The sequence below is a fragment of the Ovis canadensis genome, chromosome 24 (assembly GCF_042477335.2).
Source record: "Ovis canadensis isolate MfBH-ARS-UI-01 breed Bighorn chromosome 24, ARS-UI_OviCan_v2, whole genome shotgun sequence".
NCBI lineage: Eukaryota > Metazoa > Chordata > Mammalia > Artiodactyla > Bovidae > Ovis > Ovis canadensis.
In genome coordinates this window covers 47,985,103-48,003,751 of record NC_091268.1, presented here as the reverse complement: position 1 = coordinate 48,003,751, position 18,649 = coordinate 47,985,103, and the positions used below count along the sequence as shown (strand labels likewise).

Here is an 18,649-nt window from a genome sequence, read left to right as displayed (position 1 = left end):
TTAGACATGGAAAACCCTAAATTTTTGGTCTTAGCATGGTACTTTAAATTTGGAGGTGCTAGGCACTGAATGACAGTTTTTTTAAACTGTAGTCAGTGCTCTTTAAAAATCAAGATAAAAGTGTATAAAACCTGTGTCCGGGGGTGGGGGTTACCTTTAGTATAGTTTCTTAAATTAGTTATCAGTGGATGACAAAATAGACCTGATGTTTCCTCCTGCCCCCTTGCTTCATTCTTCCCTATGGGTAATACATTTTAATTTCTACACGAATGCAGTGATTTTCAATCTTCTCGATGTTAGTACCTCAGACATTTAAGGACAGAGGATCAATAGTCCGGGGAAGTTTGGGCACTTAACCTAATTGGCTCTCTTGGGTTTTAGATGACTTCTTTCCTGTTTATGAGTAAAGTTTCTCCAGTAGGATGAGCCTGTTCACTGTTGAATGCCTAACCTGATACATTGCTTTATGTTCCAGTTTGTAGAAGCAGGCAGATTATATTACCTGAATTAAAATGCTTTTGAGACTAAAGGTAGTATCTTAAGTTTTAACTTCTGCATTTCCTTTAAGTGCAACTTTGATTAAATAATGGGGATTTAGTTTCCATAGCTTCCACTATAGTACAAATGGAAAGCAGGAAACGTTTCACAGCCAAACCTGAACTTGTGTTTCTCGACTTGATAGAGTGTTACGAGCAAAGACAGAACTGACTCTGATGTGTGTTTTTGTGTAAGTGCATCAATGGCAGATGAGCTTGGCACTCTGAAACATATTATTCTAGTTCTCAAATTCGAATATCAATCAGTAATTATATCGTGTAGTAACTAATATTAAATCCCCAAACCTACTTAGGTCTACTCTACATGTTTGCATTTTAAAATAATTCTTTGAGTTTTCATACAGAAGTGTTAACATGTTTTTCTGAATTAGATAATATTGTTTGAATTAACTGCTAAGAAGTTAAAAGAATCAGCTTGTATTTGTGTTTTTATTTGCATTGTTACCTAGTTTCTCTTCTCCCAGCGTCAGTCTTTATTGGTTTATTATATGGGCTTATCTTCTTTTTAGGAAGCCATCATTCTTCAGAGGGCAATGAAGGAACAGAAATGGAAGTACCAGCAGAAGGTTAGATTTGGGAATTTTTACTTTGCTGTATTTATATTGTGTTGTTCTGTACTACAGGGAATACTATCCTTAAAGCCTTATTTGGAAATAAAATGATTGTTATGGTGTACCTTCTTAGCTAACGGGTGTTTTCTTTTAGCCCTAAAGATGTTATCCCTCTTTTACTGTATTGAATAATAAAGCATGTGGGGACTAAAATTTAAGTGGTAAGTAAAATTCTTCATGATGCAAAACGTTGCCCGTTTTTTCTTGGTCATCTTATGCCATATTTGGAAAGAATGGTTTTAATATTTAAAATTTCAATTATTACTGGCTCTGTTCATATTAGGGTAATGTCGTCTACATAAGATTACTAAAAGAGAGATGATCTAGCTGCTCATTCTTATACCTACAGCCACCCCGTGGAACTGCTTTGTTAACCAGCCATCCTCCTTTGATTGTAGGATTGAATGAATATTCAGCTACAGCTTTTTAAGTTATTGGAATCTTGAGTTAAACCGTTATCATGAAGAATGGCTTCCTAATTTGTAAACTGTTCAGATAGTTCCAAAAGAATTTTTGTAGGTTTCTCCCAAGGAAAATAAGTGGTAAGGCAACTGGATCTTATTTTGGAATTATTATTTCTCATATAAGCTGGTCATGTCAAGCCTAATTTTTTTAAGACTAAAAAAGGAGTCTATTCTGTACCTTTTTATTCTTTATATTTGCTTTTTTATTTTTTTTAAATCCATAATTTGATATTTTACCCTCTTTGAGTGGCAGGAGTTCCAAAGGTCTTTGGAAAGTTGACTGATCTTTCTAAATTCAGATTTAGAATTGGAGTATTCTAATGGGCCTCCTGGGTGGCTCAGAGGGTAAAGCATCTGCCCGCATTGCGGGAGACCTGTGTTCGATCCCTGGGTCAGGCAGATCCCCTGGAGAAGGGAAAGGCACTCCACTCCGGTACTCTCGCCTGGAAAATCCCATGGACGGAGAAGGCTTGTAGGCTACAGTCCATGGGGTCGCAAAGAGTCGGACACGACTGAGCGACTTCACTTCACTTCAGTGGAATACATTTCTTACAGAAATACTGAGATACTCATTTAAAATAATATTTTAAATTTCTTGTTGAATTTTTTTAATAGATGATGGTGTTGGTGAATTTTTTTTTTGGTTTGTTTTCTTTTACTGTGTGGAGGTAATTAGATATTTCCTCTGTAACAAAATCCTGTTTTAGATAGGCAGTATTTACAACAAGGAAATAACCTGATTACAAGATGAATCATACTGGTGTTCACTGGGCAATGTGATTTAGATATTAGGCTTTGAATCACTTTATTTTTGAGGAAATTTTTATTGTCATATTGCAGTGTTAATAGAGTTGAAGTTAGGTTCTAGTCTTTATTCTTCTACTAACAAGTGAACATAATCTTTGGCAAATCAATTAATCTCTCAACCTTTGCAAAATGAAAGGAGAGTTGATAAAGATACTCTCTAGCTGAGCTTCCAACACTAACATTCTGATGTACATTTGTTTTATGTAGTAACACAAATATTTAATTTTATAAAGTACGTTACATGCAAAGTTAGTCAGGTGATACAGTCCTCCTGTCTGTATTTGTTATAGTAGTCACTGTTTTGATATGAAGGTTCCCACCGCAAAAACATGGTTTTATTTAACAATATAAGCCACTCCTGGTATTTCTGAAAGAAGGAGAAATAGCTTTTTTTTTTTTTTTACATAATAAAGCCTTTGTTTATATCCTAGCACCTTCTAGTTACAGCAGGAAAATAATTTTAACTTCATTATAATCTTACTCCTCTAAAAAGTTTGAGTCCTTTAATGCAGGTAACTTGGTATTGTCTAATAGTTTTCCAGAGTTTCTCTACTTTCTGTTTTCTCTTCTCCCTGTTTAAAAGGGTCAGAGATTTTCATTTAACAAGTATGAGGTGAATTCAAATGACAGTAAAATTTTATGGTAGGCTGCTTTTGGAATATCAAATCCGTAAAATGTTGGAACATAATAGAAAGTGCTTTATAATGAATGTCATTTTAGAATTTTATTTTTTTCAAGATTCTACTCAACATGTCCCTTCAGAAACAAGTGAGGACCCCGAAGTTGAGGTGACTATTGAAGGTTAGTTACCTAAAAGCCTTGATTCCAAAAGTGTACTTCTGGTCATAAAAATTATTTGTCACATTCACATTGCCAAGTATGCATTTCATTCATTTTTTAAAGGAAACTTGTGGGAAAAAAAAAATGGAAGCATATATGTGTATGTGTGACTAAAGTAACCACATCCCACAGCATAACCAATGCTTTGGGAGTTTTAGACAGCAAAAGTCAGCTGTGAAGATGAGTGGTGGACCAGGCTATATACTGGTACTTTCTACCATTGGGAAACAGAGAATTTTTAAAAAGAGAAAACTATGACCAGACCGGGTGCACACAGAAATAGATTTATAACCTATTACTGAGCTGTGGCATAGGAGCCTTACTTAGTACTGGGACCCCGGTTGTCAGCCTTAGTGAAGTGGAGGAGAAAGTATTGATAGTTCAATTTCTAAAGCAAGTTTTCCCCTTAAAATGCTAACATATAATGTGTCCTTCAAAACTTTTGAAGCAGCAGCTATAAAAATATTCTAAACTAATCTATATCAAGTTGCTTCAGACCGAGTTTCTTCTTCAGAGATAGCACATGAATTCAGATGAGCCAGTGTGTCCTGCATTATTTAAAGATTCAGCTAATTAATAACAGGAGCATGCCTTATATTTCATAATTATTAAGTGTATTGATTTTTTTCCTTTTAAGTTATCTCATATGACTCCTATGAGTTTTTTTTTTCTCCTCAAAGTAATTCTTTTCTAAAGCAAAAATCTTAACCCCCGCCCTGCTCCAGTGTCTCTCTACTCAGTGGTGGATGTCACTTTATTGTGACATCTAAAAATAAGTTAGATATGTACACATACATTTAGTTTGGCAAAAATTAGTAGGTGTTTTCAGTGTACAGCTTTATAATGAGCAAGTGAAATACACATATATCACATTTCCCATAGTGTTTTTCTCATAACTTTACATCTTGGTACTTCACTATTTTTTTTTAGCTGCTGCATAACCTGTCTTGGTTTGCCATCTCTGTCTCTCCTTTTCTTCTTTGTTTATAATAACCTGTCTTTTCCTGGTGTCCACTGGTTATTTATAGTGTTTGGCTATTTCAGACTACTGAAAATGTTTGTCTTCATATAAGCTGATTGGTAGCTTTCGCCCAGTATCAGAAATTTTCTCCTACTTTGCATGTTGACATCTCAGTTAATTTAATATACACATTTTATCATTAGCATAATTTTACTAACCTAAAATTGTTTTGAATTGTTTCTAGTCTAGCATTTAATAATTTAATTTATTCATTTAGTCATTCATTCGTTTATTCATTGGCCACACCAGGCAGTTTGTAGGATCTTAGTTCCCTAACCAGGGATTGAATCAGCGCCCTCCTCCCCACCGCTGCAGAGGAAGTGTGAAGTTTTAACCCCTGGACCGCCAGGGAAGTCCTTAATAATTGACTTTAAATTAGAAGCTCAACTGTGAGAAGAAAATCTAGATTATATAATATCTAGATATTATAAATTAAAATTATAAGTTAAAATCTAGATATTATAAATACTCAGAACCTTTCCCTTCCTGTAGAGATAAGAAAAGCAGATGATGATTAAAATTATTAGCATAGGGACTCCCCTGTTGGTCCAGTGGCTAAGACTGAGCACTCTCAATGCAGTAGATCCGAGTTCAATCCCAGGTCAGGGAACTAGATCCGACATGCTGCAACTAAGATCTGGCGCAGGCAAATAAATATTTTATAAAATTATTAGCATAAACCTTTAAAATAGGACTAGTAACCACACTTGATTTATCTTAAACCTTGAAACCCATAAAGGCTATATTAGAATTGCTTAGAAAATAAACACTTGCTTTCCATAGTGTAAACCTTTAAAGGGATATCAAAATAATTAAGAAATCAATAGCTTACAAACCTGAAACGTGTGTCAATCTTTTCAGTTTTCATTCTTTGAAGGGAATGATAAATCCCATTTCTTTTAAACTAAGACATAGTACCAAAATGTTGATTTATCATCCATATTTTCCAATAGTAGAATTTTGCTATTGAGGCTGCTGCTTTATGTTCAGAAGACCAGAGAAATACCAGGTCTGTGTAAAGTAATTACTTTTCCTAGTAACATTTTCCATGGGATATATGCTCACAAACAAGCTATATACCAACTCTAATTAAATTGTTAATAAATTGTTATCCGTATATTATGGAAGATAAATTTTAAGTCTGTGATACTAACAAGGAAGGTCAAATGAGAACTCACATCCACATCTTTTTGATAAGTACATTGTATTTTTTTTTCTAGAAAGATGAGTATAGATGGTAGAAACTAGAAAAATATCCATGGTTAGAAAGTTAAATTTCGATACATTCTAATATTAGAAAAATATACATTGAAATGGTAACTTTTAAAACATATAAGAGATCTGAAAAAAGACCTCTAGTGTATGTAATACGCTTAGTAGTGGGGTGGGGGTAGGAGCCTCCTTTCCCGAATAAGGCATCTTTAAAAGGAGAAGTGTGCCTAGAGGACTGTGTTAGTTTTCTTTAGGAAAATCCTTGTACTTGAAAAGAAATAAGATAATCCTGCTTGCATGGTGGTGACTTTCGTTTTCTCCTATTGTATATTCCTGCATTTTCCAAAAAGTTTATAGAAAAGAAAAAAGAAACTTAGTCTTCAAGTGAGCTTTGTAAGATTTTCCACATTAACCTTGGTATCTTTATTTGCCATTATGTGACTGTGTTATGAAGGGTCTGATTGAGACTGATGCAGACATGTTATCCTGCAAGAAACAGTCCCCTGAGCGGAGATCTGCTCTTCATTTGTTGTTGTTCAGTCTCAGTTATGTCTGACTCTTCGCAACCCCATGAACTGCAGCGTGCTAGGCTTCCCTTCCCTTTTTGGTGATCCGTGTGTTATTGAAGTCAGTGGTGCACATGTGGAACCTCTGTGACCTCGGTTTGGGAAACGGCCCTTAGAGTTATGTGGCTATGCCTGCCTTGATTTCATAAACACCATGACTTCATTTTTGGGTAAAATCAGACTGTTGTCAGGACTTTGGCTTAGGCATGTGTTTGATAAGGGCAGAGAAAATCTTGCCCCAGAATTATCTGAAGTCTGGCTGTCATGAATGAGCTTAAAATGGAAAGTATTTTGCTTTAAAAGAGTTACCTTATATGCAGTTCGCTTTCAAACATTTTTCCCCAACTTGAGCCGTTCACATGTGTTTATTTGGCTGAGGCATAACCCCCTGATTATTATTATTTGTCTTCAGATTGCTTTTAAATAGATTGAAAGGGTTTCATGTCTTTTTTTTACAATTTTTAAAATTTCATGTCTTAAGTAAAACTCCTTGAAATTTAAGGTTTTCTTCAGGAAATAAATTAATTACATAAATATTTACACATAGGAATGCAGTTCATAACACCTCATATATATACACATGGACTACTCTTTGGATAACACTGTTTTAGGGTTTCAGTAGTGGATTTCATCCTCTGATGGTATCCTTCTTTTTTTGTGAAATTTAGAAAAATTTGACTGTCGCACATAATTTTCAGGATTGTGCTATTCAAACGTTCATTTATCAGTCCACAAATATCAGACCCCTTGTATGTACTGAAGGCTGGAATAAGTGTTAAAGATTTTGGAATGAACAAGATAGGAAAGTCCATTGGAGGGTTTCGAACAAGGAAGTAGTAAATCCTTTCTTTTTGAAGAAACAGGGCCGCTGTAAAGACTGAGAGAGCAGGTGATAACGGAAGCAAAGCGGTTACAGTTACTCAGGGAGATGCTTTAGAATTGCCTGGTGACAGTGGCAACAAGGAGTGATTGAATTCTGGGTGTTTCTGAAGATAGAGCAGTTGTTTTGATTGGTTGTTATTTAATTATTCTTATAAATGTTACTTGAGAGTTTGTAGAATCTATATAATTGAGTATGTTATCATTTGAATATTTTGTTTTTAATTTTACAGTTGCTAACAAATCACTTAGTTGACATCCAATTATTATATAAAAATTGGACTTTTGGAGGCGTTAGGACCTGGATCCGTGGGTGAAAAATGCCATTTATTAATTTGAAACGTGGAGGGTAATTAATAGCTCCAAGTAATTTCAGGGGAGAGAGTACCTGAGTTCTTTCATTTCTTTGAGTTTGAATAGGTGTCAGATTATTTGATAAAATGACCAATTTGATCTTGTTGAAAAAATAAGTATAAAAAAAGTTCTTGTATGTTAATGCATTCATCAATAATTAGATAAATTCAGTAACACATTTGAGCTCTGATTTCTGTGTTATTTATGGGCATATCTGTAAGTAGTATGTTGCAAAAAGGAAAACCAGGTTTTTCTCGATAGAAATTTTGACTTGGGGACTATCCCTGCCCTTTCTTCATGGGGTGGGAGGCTTGTTTTTAGCGCTGCGGCATAGCATAGTCTTCACTCATCTGCAGCTTTTGCATGCTAAAATACCTTGAAATTCATTTTATAAGCTTCTAGTTTTGAAGATATAAACATTTTTAGTTTGGGCTTAAATCTGAAGCATCCAGAGATGCGTGGTTTTTTTTTTTTTTTAATACAAATGTGATTGTTTATAATGTGGAAGCGCCATGATAATTAGAAAACAGTGCTCCCTGCTAAACTGATTGTTAGAGGCAGACAGATTTCTGCGACAAAGAAATAATTTTAATCCTCTGTGAAATGAATTGTGAGGTCAAGAGTAACGTTTCCTCATGCTTTCCCAGAATCAGAGTGTTTTGCTGCAGTAGTGGAGAAAAAAAATAGGTGTGTTTGAGTTCATAGCTCTTCTTGACGTAATTCCATATTTCATATAAATTAAAACACTTTATAATTACATAGTGAGTATATGAAATGGGTTAGTCTTTTAATAGAATTTATGTTGTGGTATTTTATTATCACAAATAACTTCACCTGTTCACATTTAATAGATTGACTTCATTATTGTCTCGAGAGATAAACGCTTTTTAATGTTTTACAGTCTTTGTTAAATCATTTGCTAACTTGTTAAAAAACACTCTCCTAGATGTGTCTTTTTTCTAGTTATGGTCAAGGAGGTTATTTTTATAAAATATATTTATACCGTTAAATCCTTTTGTTTTAAAGTAAGTTAATCTGATTGAAGAAATGTGGTTGTTGGACACTAAAGAAAAGCAAAGCTCTCTTGCCCTTTCCCCTTCACCTCAGTTTCAAACTTCTCAGATTACAGTTGGATGAATTTTGTTACCATCATAAGCTACAGTTTCTTCATTTATTTTATACTCTATCAGTTTTCATTTTATCTAATTAATAATCATTTTAAATTACAATTTATAGAAATATTTAGGCTATATTAGCCTGTAAGGAAAATTGTTTTGTTTTAACTATCATTGCTTAATGTTCATAAAGGAATACACTGAATACAGTTAAAATGCTTGAATAGTATCCATAGGTCAGATAAGTATATTTCACTTTATCCTTCGAAGACTAGCCTAAAAATATTCTTTGGCTTCTAAAAATCTGTTTGGAACTTGGAAAAGAAGGATTTTGTCTGTCTGTTTTCAGAAGCCAAACATTAGAGATACCTAATATGTTTTCCAAAATACATCTACTTGGGGCATTAAATAATTAGTTTCAAACCTATTATGGAATCTTTTGACTAGTTTTAATCCTTATACTAACTTATGAGCCCAGGATTCTTCATAGTCAAGTTTTTGTTTTACTGGTAGTTTGTCATTTTAAAATTGTTCTTTACTACAGATTTTTTTTTCTGAATATCCTTTTCTACAGTGGAATTTAGCACTTGAGAGTTTTTATAGTGTCGTACGTTGTTTATGGGATAGCTTTTGTCTGAAACAGTGTCCGTTAGAGTAGTGCGTTTACATTTACCAGCGCCTGTGCTGTGCTTAGTTGCTCAGTTGTGTCCAGCTCTTTGTGACCCCATGGACTATAGCCTTATAGGCTCCTCCATCCTTGGGATTTTTCAGGAAAGAATACTGGAGTGGGTTGCCATTTCCTTTTCCAGATTTACCAGCATGTAAATAAGTCCTAATATGACTTTATCTGGCCCCAGTGACACAATACTTTTTTCTCCTGTTGGTTTGAATGGTCAGTAAATGATTTCAGGTTTTTAGAAATCTGTTGACGTTTTAGTTGGCCCTCCATATCTCCAAGCTTTAACCAACTATGGATGAAGAGTATTCGGGAACAACAACTTTTTTAGCAAGTTCTAAAAAACAAAATTTGAATTAGCCAGGTGCCAGGGAGCTGTCTGTCCAGCACTTACGTTGTCTTAGGTATTATAAGTAATGTAGAGATGATATGAAGTATAAGGGAGGATGTGCATAGGTTATGTGTGAATAATATGCTAATTTTATAGTGACGTCAGCATCCGTGGATTTTGGTATCCACAGGGTTTGTGGCACCAGTCCCTATTAGCCTATAAAGGAGGAACCCACAGTCAGGGAACAGGAGAATCAGTGTGCCCTGTCCTCTGATGCTACGAGAGGAATGACATTTAAGTATTTTAGGCTTATTCATAGATTCCCTTGATTAATATGCAGAGTATATAAAAGTCACCCATTGCTGTGCAAGGCAACATGGCGTATGAGGCTAAATTTGGATTTCATGTTATTCTTTGAGAGCTTATCTATTAGTTATTAGTTATTCTTTAATAGCTTAAAGAATTATATCCATGATCTCATAACATAGTTAAGTCGTGTAACATTCTGTGATCCTGTTTGTTTAGCAATAAAATTAGAATGAAAATTATCCTGAAAAGGGTAATTTATTGTATCTTATGGTATCTCTTTGTTACTGCTGTTTCCTTTAACTCAATAATTATTATCTTCTTCATTCCATGTTTATTTTAAGTGTAGATTTCTTAAAATGATATTTTCAATAATTTACAGATGGTGTTTGAATAGAAATCTTAGTCATGTGCCAACGATATTTTCCAGGGATCAGAAGAATATGACAGTGACAGCTTTTCTTACTTGATCCAATGTCCTTAATTCTAGCACCAGATATACTGAAGCATCATAGCAGAGTTGAGTTGTAGTCACAGCTACAAAGAAATCTTACTACAGGTTTCTTGGGTGGTCTATATTCTGTGCTTAAGTATATGATCGCCATACATAGGTATTGTATCAGATGAATCAACAATGCTTGTTTCACAAATAATGTAATCTTATTTCTTTTAGTTTTGTTTATTGAAAGTTATCTGTACAGTTAGTTATTTAGCCTGCTTTATGTGCTTGAATATTGTGTAAGTTTAAATATTTTTCCATTCAAGCTACATATTCTTCCCCCTTTCTTACATATTTGTATGGTTTCCTTAGCTGTCTCCATTGAAACCTTTTGTATGCAAGACTTAAAATACAGTATAATTCTTGACAGCCCTCTGAGAGGAGTTAGGTGAAAAGGAAATTTCTAATGACTTAATTCAAACTAATTTCAAGCAAATTGAAAAAAGAAGACAAAGGAAGATGAGGATGATTTACTTGATCAGCTCCCAGAAGGGTAGGAAAGCTGGAAATGTGACTGGGAAAAGTGATGCTGAAATGGCAGTACAGAAATGAACCACTGACGTTCCAGTCGTACTTCAATCCCCCACGTCTTTCCGACGTTGAGACCTTTACAGGCAGTGGCTGTCATTCCTTTTGCCTGTCCCTCCAGTGATGATGGTTTTCTTTTTCAAGATGATGACTATCCTCCACCTGCCAAGAGACCAAAGAGCAGTGAGCCTCCCCAGCCACCCGTCACAGAACCTGCGAATGCCGGCAAACGGAAAGTGCGGGAGTTCAACTTCGGTAAGGTCCCGGTTCAGTGTGGTGTCTCCCGTTGTTAATTAGAACTGGGAAGGTTAGGGAAAGTCACTGGTGATCCAGTAGTTAGGACCACTTTCACTGCCTGGGCCCAGGTTTATAGTCCTGGGTCGGGGAACTAAGAGCCCACAAGCCATGGTACAGCCACCAAAAAAGAAAAAGAATGGGCAGGCTTAACAGTCACTGTTACTGACTTAGTAATTCAGTTATCTGTCTGAGATTTAGATCACTTTTTAATTTCAGATATAATTTTTTTAAAGATTGGTTTTCTTTTGGCTGTGGTGGGACTTGGTTGCAATGCATGGGCTTCTCTTGTTACCTTGCACAGGCTCTAGGGGTCTGGTGGGCTTCAGTAGTTGTGGCTCACGGGGTCAGTTGCCCTGCAGCATATGGGATCTTAGTTTCTGGATCAGGGATCAAAGCCACATCCCCTGCGTTGGCAGGTGGATTCTCAACGAATGGGCCACCAGGGAAGCCCCAGATAGAATTTTGGTATAAGTGTAACTACTAGCTTCTAATCTAATCAAATCCCAGTGGAGACAATGTATCCATTTGAAGGGACTAAGTGAAATATTAGTGGCAAATTGGGTTTGTGATCCTTATTTTGAATAGATAGAACAATTACCTGTATACATTTTTTTAAAAAGCGCTTTAATATATTTTAACTTGTCTTTAGTCATAATTACTGGGCTTCCTAGGTGGCGCTAGTGGTAAAGAATCCACCTGCCAATGCAGGAGATGCCAGTGATATGGATTCAATCCCTGGGTCGGGAAGATCTCCTGGAGAAGGAAATGGCTACCCACTCCAGTATTCTTTTGTGGACAATTCTATGGACAGAGGCGCCTGGTGGGCTATAGTCCATGGGGTCACGAAGAGTCAGACACGGCTGAGCGCGCATGCAGTGCGCCACACCCATGCTGAGTTTGCATGTGTTTTTTAGCACGCTATTATGAGTTACAGCTATGCATAAACTCTTATTTCCATACAACTCTGACACGTGTTGGAAGGTTTCCTGCACAGCCTTGGAGACTCTCTCATTTTTGCCTCACTTTGTAGTGTTTAATTGTATGGGTCTTTTCTGCCCACCTGCTTTACAGAATTTATGATTTTTTTTTTTAAAAAGTACTCAGTAAGAAGGATTTTGAAAATAAACTTTAAACACCCCTAACTCCAATCTTTATTGGACTAATTCTAAGTACCATTAAAAAAAAAAACTGTTCTTAGGAAAGCAGTAAAATTATATGGACAGTTTGTTCCAAATTAGAATATATTATATAGAAAATAAGTCTTGAGATATTGGGCCATGTTAAAAGCATATTAGTGCCCCAAGCAGAGATTTATTATTGAGTTTTAACTTGTTCTGTAAATTTTCAGAGAAATGGAATGCTCGAATTACTGATCTACGTAAACAAGTTGAAGAATTGTTTGAAAGAAAGTATGGTAAGTCTTAAACTCAATAATTCTTGTGATATTTTGTTCTCGAGCTTTTATTAACATTGGACTGTTCATCTGACAGGAGCAAGTCCCATTCTGCCAGTGTTGTGCCTTCCTTTTTTAATCTGTCCCTGAGAAGGCCGTGGATGGTGTCTATCCAAATCTTAGAAGTTTTGTTTCTAGGTTAGAGCAAAGCTTTACAAGCGTTTCCTTTATTTAATTGTCAACTAATATTTCCTTTTAACTTTTAGCTTGCATATTTGAGAGTTTGTTTATATATATTTGTTGTAGACTTTGATGCAAAGCATTTTAAAGCTCTGGTGTCCAAGCCATCGTGTCATGTCACCTCTCAGAACTTCTCACTGAAAAGTGCTGAGTTCAGTGAGAGGAAGGTGTTCTCCTAATCTGAGTTCCATTGTCACACTAAGAACCTTGTATGTACTATGTAACACCCAATTGCATTTACATGTCCATTATTATTTAGACAAACTGACTCTTTGTAGTTTAATAAAGGTATCAATGTCTGTTCATTATCTTTGATTTGTAACACTTCCCATCCTTTTGGCTTTTTGCACCTGTTGTATTATTTTGCTCTTGGATACACAAATCTTAGAATTTCTGCATTTCGGAGAAATGTTCTTCTTCAGTTATTTTACTAAAAAATCCTTTTTACAAAAGCATATTTTAAAAATATTACTTCTTCATTATATGCTGTTTGTACTAGCTGATATTTACTAGTATATTTTTCTGGATTCATTTGTGGTTAAAATTTCAAAGGAAGGTCTGCCTCTAGTATTTCAAGATAATACATTGTTAATATATCCTTGCAGTTGGGGTTAAGTAAAGTACTGATATCTTTGGTATTCTTTTCCTTTCAGTTCTTTTGTGCTGTTTTTCTTTTGATGCCTTGATAATAAATGAAATTTTTAAATAGTTATAAAAATTACCGAGTAATATCTGTGTATTCGATTATTAGTCTTTTCTGCTATCTGTGCTGAATCCTTGTCATTTCATAATTTTTTCCTTTCTCTTTTTACCCTTAAAGCTCAAGCTATAAAAGCCAAAGGTCCTGTGACGATCCCGTACCCTCTTTTCCAGTCCCACGTGGAAGATCTTTATGTAGAAGGACTTCCGGAAGGAATCCCCTTTAGAAGGCCATCTACTTATGGAATCCCTCGCCTTGAGAGGATATTACTTGCAAAGGAAAGGATTCGTTTTGTGATTAAGAAGTAAGACTCTCAAACTTTTTCTTTGACCTTGGTTATTGCATCTTTTTATATTGTTGACAAATATTCACTAGCCACTGAAGTGAAGTGAAGTCGCTCAGTCGTGTCCAACTCTTTGCGACCCCATGGACTGTAGCCTGCCAGGCTCCTCTGTCCATGAGATTTTCCAGGCAAGAATACTGGAATGGGTTGCCATTTCCTTCTCGAGCGGCTCTTCCCATCCCAGGGATCGAACCCAGGTCTCCCGCATTGTAGGCAGATGCTTTTACCGTCTGAGCCACCAGGGAAGCCCACTAGCCACTAGGGGCTATATTTAAAGTAAGTTGTTGTTTTATTTTGTGCTTTTCAGTGTGTCTGTGTAAGTTTTGACATAGTTGGCTTTTGGAATATGAACCCCTGTCCAAACCTGACTGGCATACAACCAGTATTTTCTTTTCCAGTTTTTTGCTAAGTATACTAAAAAAAATACTGAAGTATGACTGTCTTATTTTTTAGGTCTGAATTTAAAAAAAACATATGTGGAAATAAAGTAGGTTGTAGAAATAAACAATAGAAGAATGAAAAGAAAGAAAGTAGCTGAATGCTATAAGTTCTTTAGTACTGACATAAGGGTTGTAGCAAGAAGGTGTTTTTTTTTTTAAGTATGTGTAGCATTTGGAAGTGTATCTGCTTCCATTAAAAAATGGCAACCACATAACACATTTCCATATTTTCTACCAACTAAAATTTTATTAAGATTACAATAAAAGATTTAAAAAACTATCAGAACACTTACCACTATATTCAGCAAATGTAGATGTATGGAAGCTTTCTCTTAGCTACATGAAGCGAGTATTAGATGCATTTGTAAATGGGAGCCCCTGGAGACGACTTGTCTTTGGAAATTATTAAATATAAATGCTGCACTAAGATTTGTTAGTATTATAAATCATAAAGACGATTATGTGCATGAGACATGAGGAAGACTAGTGAGTCCTTATCCAGTGACATCTGCTTGTTGTCGCGTCACTAAGTCGTGTCCGACTTTTTGTGACCCCGTGGTCTACAGCTCACCAGGTTTCCCTGTCCACTATCCATCTGGAGTTTGCTCAAACGCATGTGACATCCAACTTAACGTGAAAAGAGAAGGACAGTGTCAAAAACAACATAGCATTTATTTTCCAGGCCTAAAAAAATGTGTGGAGCAGGATAAATGAGAAGAAAACAAAGATATATGCCTAGTCACATTGCATGAAGTTTCAGTGCCCTAAGGATAAAGCCAGAAAGTACTAGGTTCCAGAGAACAAAACCATGTCACAGTAAGGAGTGAAAATTATACTGATGTCATATCCTTTGTTTGAGAGGTAACAGATATAACTGTTCAGTCATTCTTTCCAAGTTCTATGTGAAAATGAGTTGAACCTTCAGTTCTATAGCCAGACAAACATGTATGAAATCAGAGATTCCAGCATAAAAGAGGTTGGGTAGCAGTTGGGATGTCTCCAGCAGTAAATAACAGAAACCCTCCTTCAGGTTGGACTGATATTGTCAGTAAGCGTCTTATCTCACCTAGCTGGGAGATAGGAAGATTAGAACAGTGAGGCTCTGCTTCTGCTTCTCTCCAGATTCTTCCTTCCGTACACTGATAGCTTCCTTAGACTAGTTCTGAGTCTGGATGCAGCAGGTCCAGGAATCACAGCCAGACACCTCTACTGAGGGGAGGCACCAGCTGCCTGTGTTTCTCTGAGAGCAGGAAAACCCGACTTCTCCTTAGTTCAGTTTGTGTCAAATGCTCATTCCTCAGTCAGGCGCAGGCCTGGGAACGAGAACACCACGATGGATTTATTCTGTAGTCCTCACTTTTCAGCGGGGGTGGGCGGAGGTTCACTTATACATGACTTTGATTGTTAAGTCCTAATATGGATGTCTTTGAGTTATGTACATATTATAACTGATTTAATTTTTCCTGACTTAGGGCTATAAATAGTAAGGTCAGTAACAGCAGCAGGATAGTCATTTGCAGAAATGTTGATTTTCTTTATTCTGGTTGAGAAAGTGGAAACATTAACAAACACCTTAACCAATGAGTATAACCAAGCAGACTTCCTTCTGCATTGGTTTTAAATAAGGGAACAACAGAGTTTAACGAAGGATGAAAAAGACCCAAGAGACCCCTCAGTTAATAGGTGAGCTATCCTCTACAGAGAAGCTTGTTACTAACAGATACTCTGCTTTCAAACAAATGATAGTTTAAAGATTTTGGCCTCCATTTTCCCATGATCAGTCAAGTGTTGTCGAGTGTGACTCTGCTTACACGGGACCACGCAGTAGGCAGCCACGCAGACTAGCAGCATCAGCATCACCCACAAGCTATGAGAGACACTGAATCGCAGATCCTGCCCAGACCTACTGCATCCAGCCTGTCTGTGATGTGGGCCCCCAGTGATTCCAGTGCTTATTAAAATTTGAGGCTTCTGGGCATGGGGAACAAGCTCTAAAGGATGATAATAATGGCAGTCCAGCACGATATGTCCAGTATAGCCCAGCAGTTTACCTGATTGCCCACGCCTTTTTTTTTCCTTTTTTTAAACAGATGAGGGATTATGGCAATGAGAAGGAGGAAGTAAATATTTCATAGTCTCTCATGAAACTGAGTGGTAAACAAAAAGGGCTTGTTGTAAAACCCTGACACTAGTCCTAGGCAGGAATCGTAAACAACCTTGCCCCCGCACCCCCCCCACCAACACACATTGAGATATTAAGAAGCATATAGTTTTCAGAACTCTTATACTGTCATTTTCTTTTACAGTGCTTGGTTTTTAATTTGTTAGAAGCTTCAAGTTTTTTTTAATAACTAAGGAAAATATGCAGATTAGTGTGTAGATTTTGCTTGTTGCTAATATTAAAGCATATAAAACTATATATATGGTATTTAAATCTTTGTGCAAGTTCGTCACAAGATACTCATGCCTTGCATGTTCTGTTCAAGTCCTTTTGATATCCTCATTTATTGGAAGCCATCTTCCACGTTTGGAAAACACTTAGTAACCCTTTCCCCAGATGTTAAATGTGGTTAGTCTTGATACACATATACTATTTGTTTATTGAGAGGGGTGATTCTATACTTCAGCAAATGTTTTATTTCACAGCTCCTCCATTACCTTAATCCTGTATTAGTCTCCAGCATTTCTGAGATTACAGTTAATAATTGTCATGCTTCTCTGTGATCCCACTCTCCTTCCCCTGCTCTGTTACTTGAGGATATTACAATAAAATACTGATACATAAGTCAGATTGTGCAAATTCTTTGGAGTATTTATGTATTTGGAAAATTTTTAAAGCATGTGTATCCTGAAATACATTTAGTTCAGTTAGTTTTGAAATTTATTTAGGATTTTTATAGCTAGATTATAGATAAGTTAAAGTAAGGTTATTTTGAATTTAAACTGAAATTGAAGAATCTCATTTAAAATTTTGTAGTTTGATTCTTTTGGTGTTCTGCTTTTGTAAAATACCTTTGATTTGCCAAGTTAACTGTGTATGTGTGTGTGTGTGTGTGTGTTTGAGCACATATGTTCCATGAAGACCACTATGAAACAACTTGCAGTTACCAAATTGTCTTAAATATCTTAGGATTTAATTATGCTCAGGAGTCCAGGCTATCTTTTGAAATCTGGCCTTGAAAACTGAATTATTATATAAGTGCTAGTAGTTACTACTTTTGCTGAATATTGATGGGATAAATATTTAGTAATTTTTCTCACCTTTCAGGCATGAACTTTTGAATTCAACACGTGAAGACTTACAGCTTGATAAACCAGCTTCAGGAGGTAGGTCTCCAGTCTAATGTCAAATTGTATGTTAAATCAGAACATGATATACAAGGAATATTGTTCTAGATTCTCGAGAATAATAATCTCCTTTTCTTCTTAATAACTCATTATAAATAAATGTAAACATCACATTTCTGGGTAGACTATAAAAGGACGATCCTCTGTTCTCCATTGAGATGAGAAATTTCTCTGGCATAATGTGTTGAACAGTTTATTATGCTAGTCGAGATTAATCAGTTGAATGATCATCCATTTTGATACCCACAACTTAAAGACTTAGCACAGAAAGCCACGAGCATCATCACTTGTTGGTTAAATGTGTTTTGAAGGAAATATAGTCATGATTTGTTCTCCTAGTTGCTTTTGCTCTGTAGTGGAGGACATTGGGTGGGGACATAAAATGAAAATTTTATCACTTACAGTTGGTATAATAAAAGGACTGCCCGCATTATCATAGCCCCAAACGTACTGTAACAGAAGCTGCCTGCTAGCTGTTCTTTAGTGAAATGGACTCTCTCTCCTGGCTTTAATGACGACATGTTATGGTACCTGTGCAATAGTACTATTAAATTATACACTTTCATTTTGTCATTGTTTAGTGAGTTTTTACACTTTTCATTCAGTGTCAGCACTGTTTTAATAAACACATTATGAAATCTTAGAGGTAATTTTAGAACAGGAAAACAATACTGCCTACTTAATAATTTATTTCATGATATTTGGTAATTTTATTACTGTCGTCAAACTAAAGCATTTGTGTATGTTACTCTTACAGTCAAGGAAGAGTGGTATGCCAGAATCACTAAGTTACGAAAGATGGTAGATCAGCTTTTCTGTAAAAAATTTGGTAAGTCTAATTTCCTCCCTAGCTAAAGTATTAACAGAATAATTTTTCCAAATTTTGCTTTTTAAGAAAGTAGATACCATGGATAGCCCATCTCCAGCTTTTACTGTTTGCTTTTTGAACATATATTGTGAAAAGTTTTAAACCTGTGCGGAGCGGGAGAGAACATTGTGATGAACCCCCGTGTCCTCTTGACTAGGTTACTGATACTACGGACAGGCTTTTCTGCACTGAGCGGTTCGCAGACAGGGAGTCCTTGTAGCAGCGTGGCCCAGTGGAGTGTGTTTGGCCGCCGG

At 36.0% G+C, this 18,649-nt stretch overlaps 1 protein-coding gene across 18 annotated transcripts in view; it reads left to right on the top strand.

Annotated features, from left to right (window-relative positions):
• Positions 1-18,649, top strand: part of GTF2I (general transcription factor IIi) — an 86,657-nt gene that overhangs the window by 45,235 nt on the left and 22,773 nt on the right. For 9 of the 18 annotated variants that reach the window (XM_069570977.1, XM_069570976.1, XM_069570974.1 and 6 more), the window contains 7 exons: positions 1,067-1,123; positions 3,178-3,240; positions 10,911-11,021; positions 12,412-12,477; positions 13,517-13,700; positions 17,448-17,506; positions 18,285-18,356. In XM_069570977.1, the coding sequence (XP_069427078.1) occupies positions 1,067-1,123; positions 3,178-3,240; positions 10,911-11,021; positions 12,412-12,477; positions 13,517-13,700; positions 17,448-17,506; positions 18,285-18,356 (612 nt within the window). The remainder of the gene's footprint in view (positions 1-1,066; positions 1,124-3,177; positions 3,241-10,910; positions 11,022-12,411; positions 12,478-13,516; positions 13,701-17,447; positions 17,507-18,284; positions 18,357-18,649) is intronic. The other 9 variants (XM_069570980.1, XM_069570979.1, XM_069570978.1 and 6 more) reach the window with 1 other exon arrangement.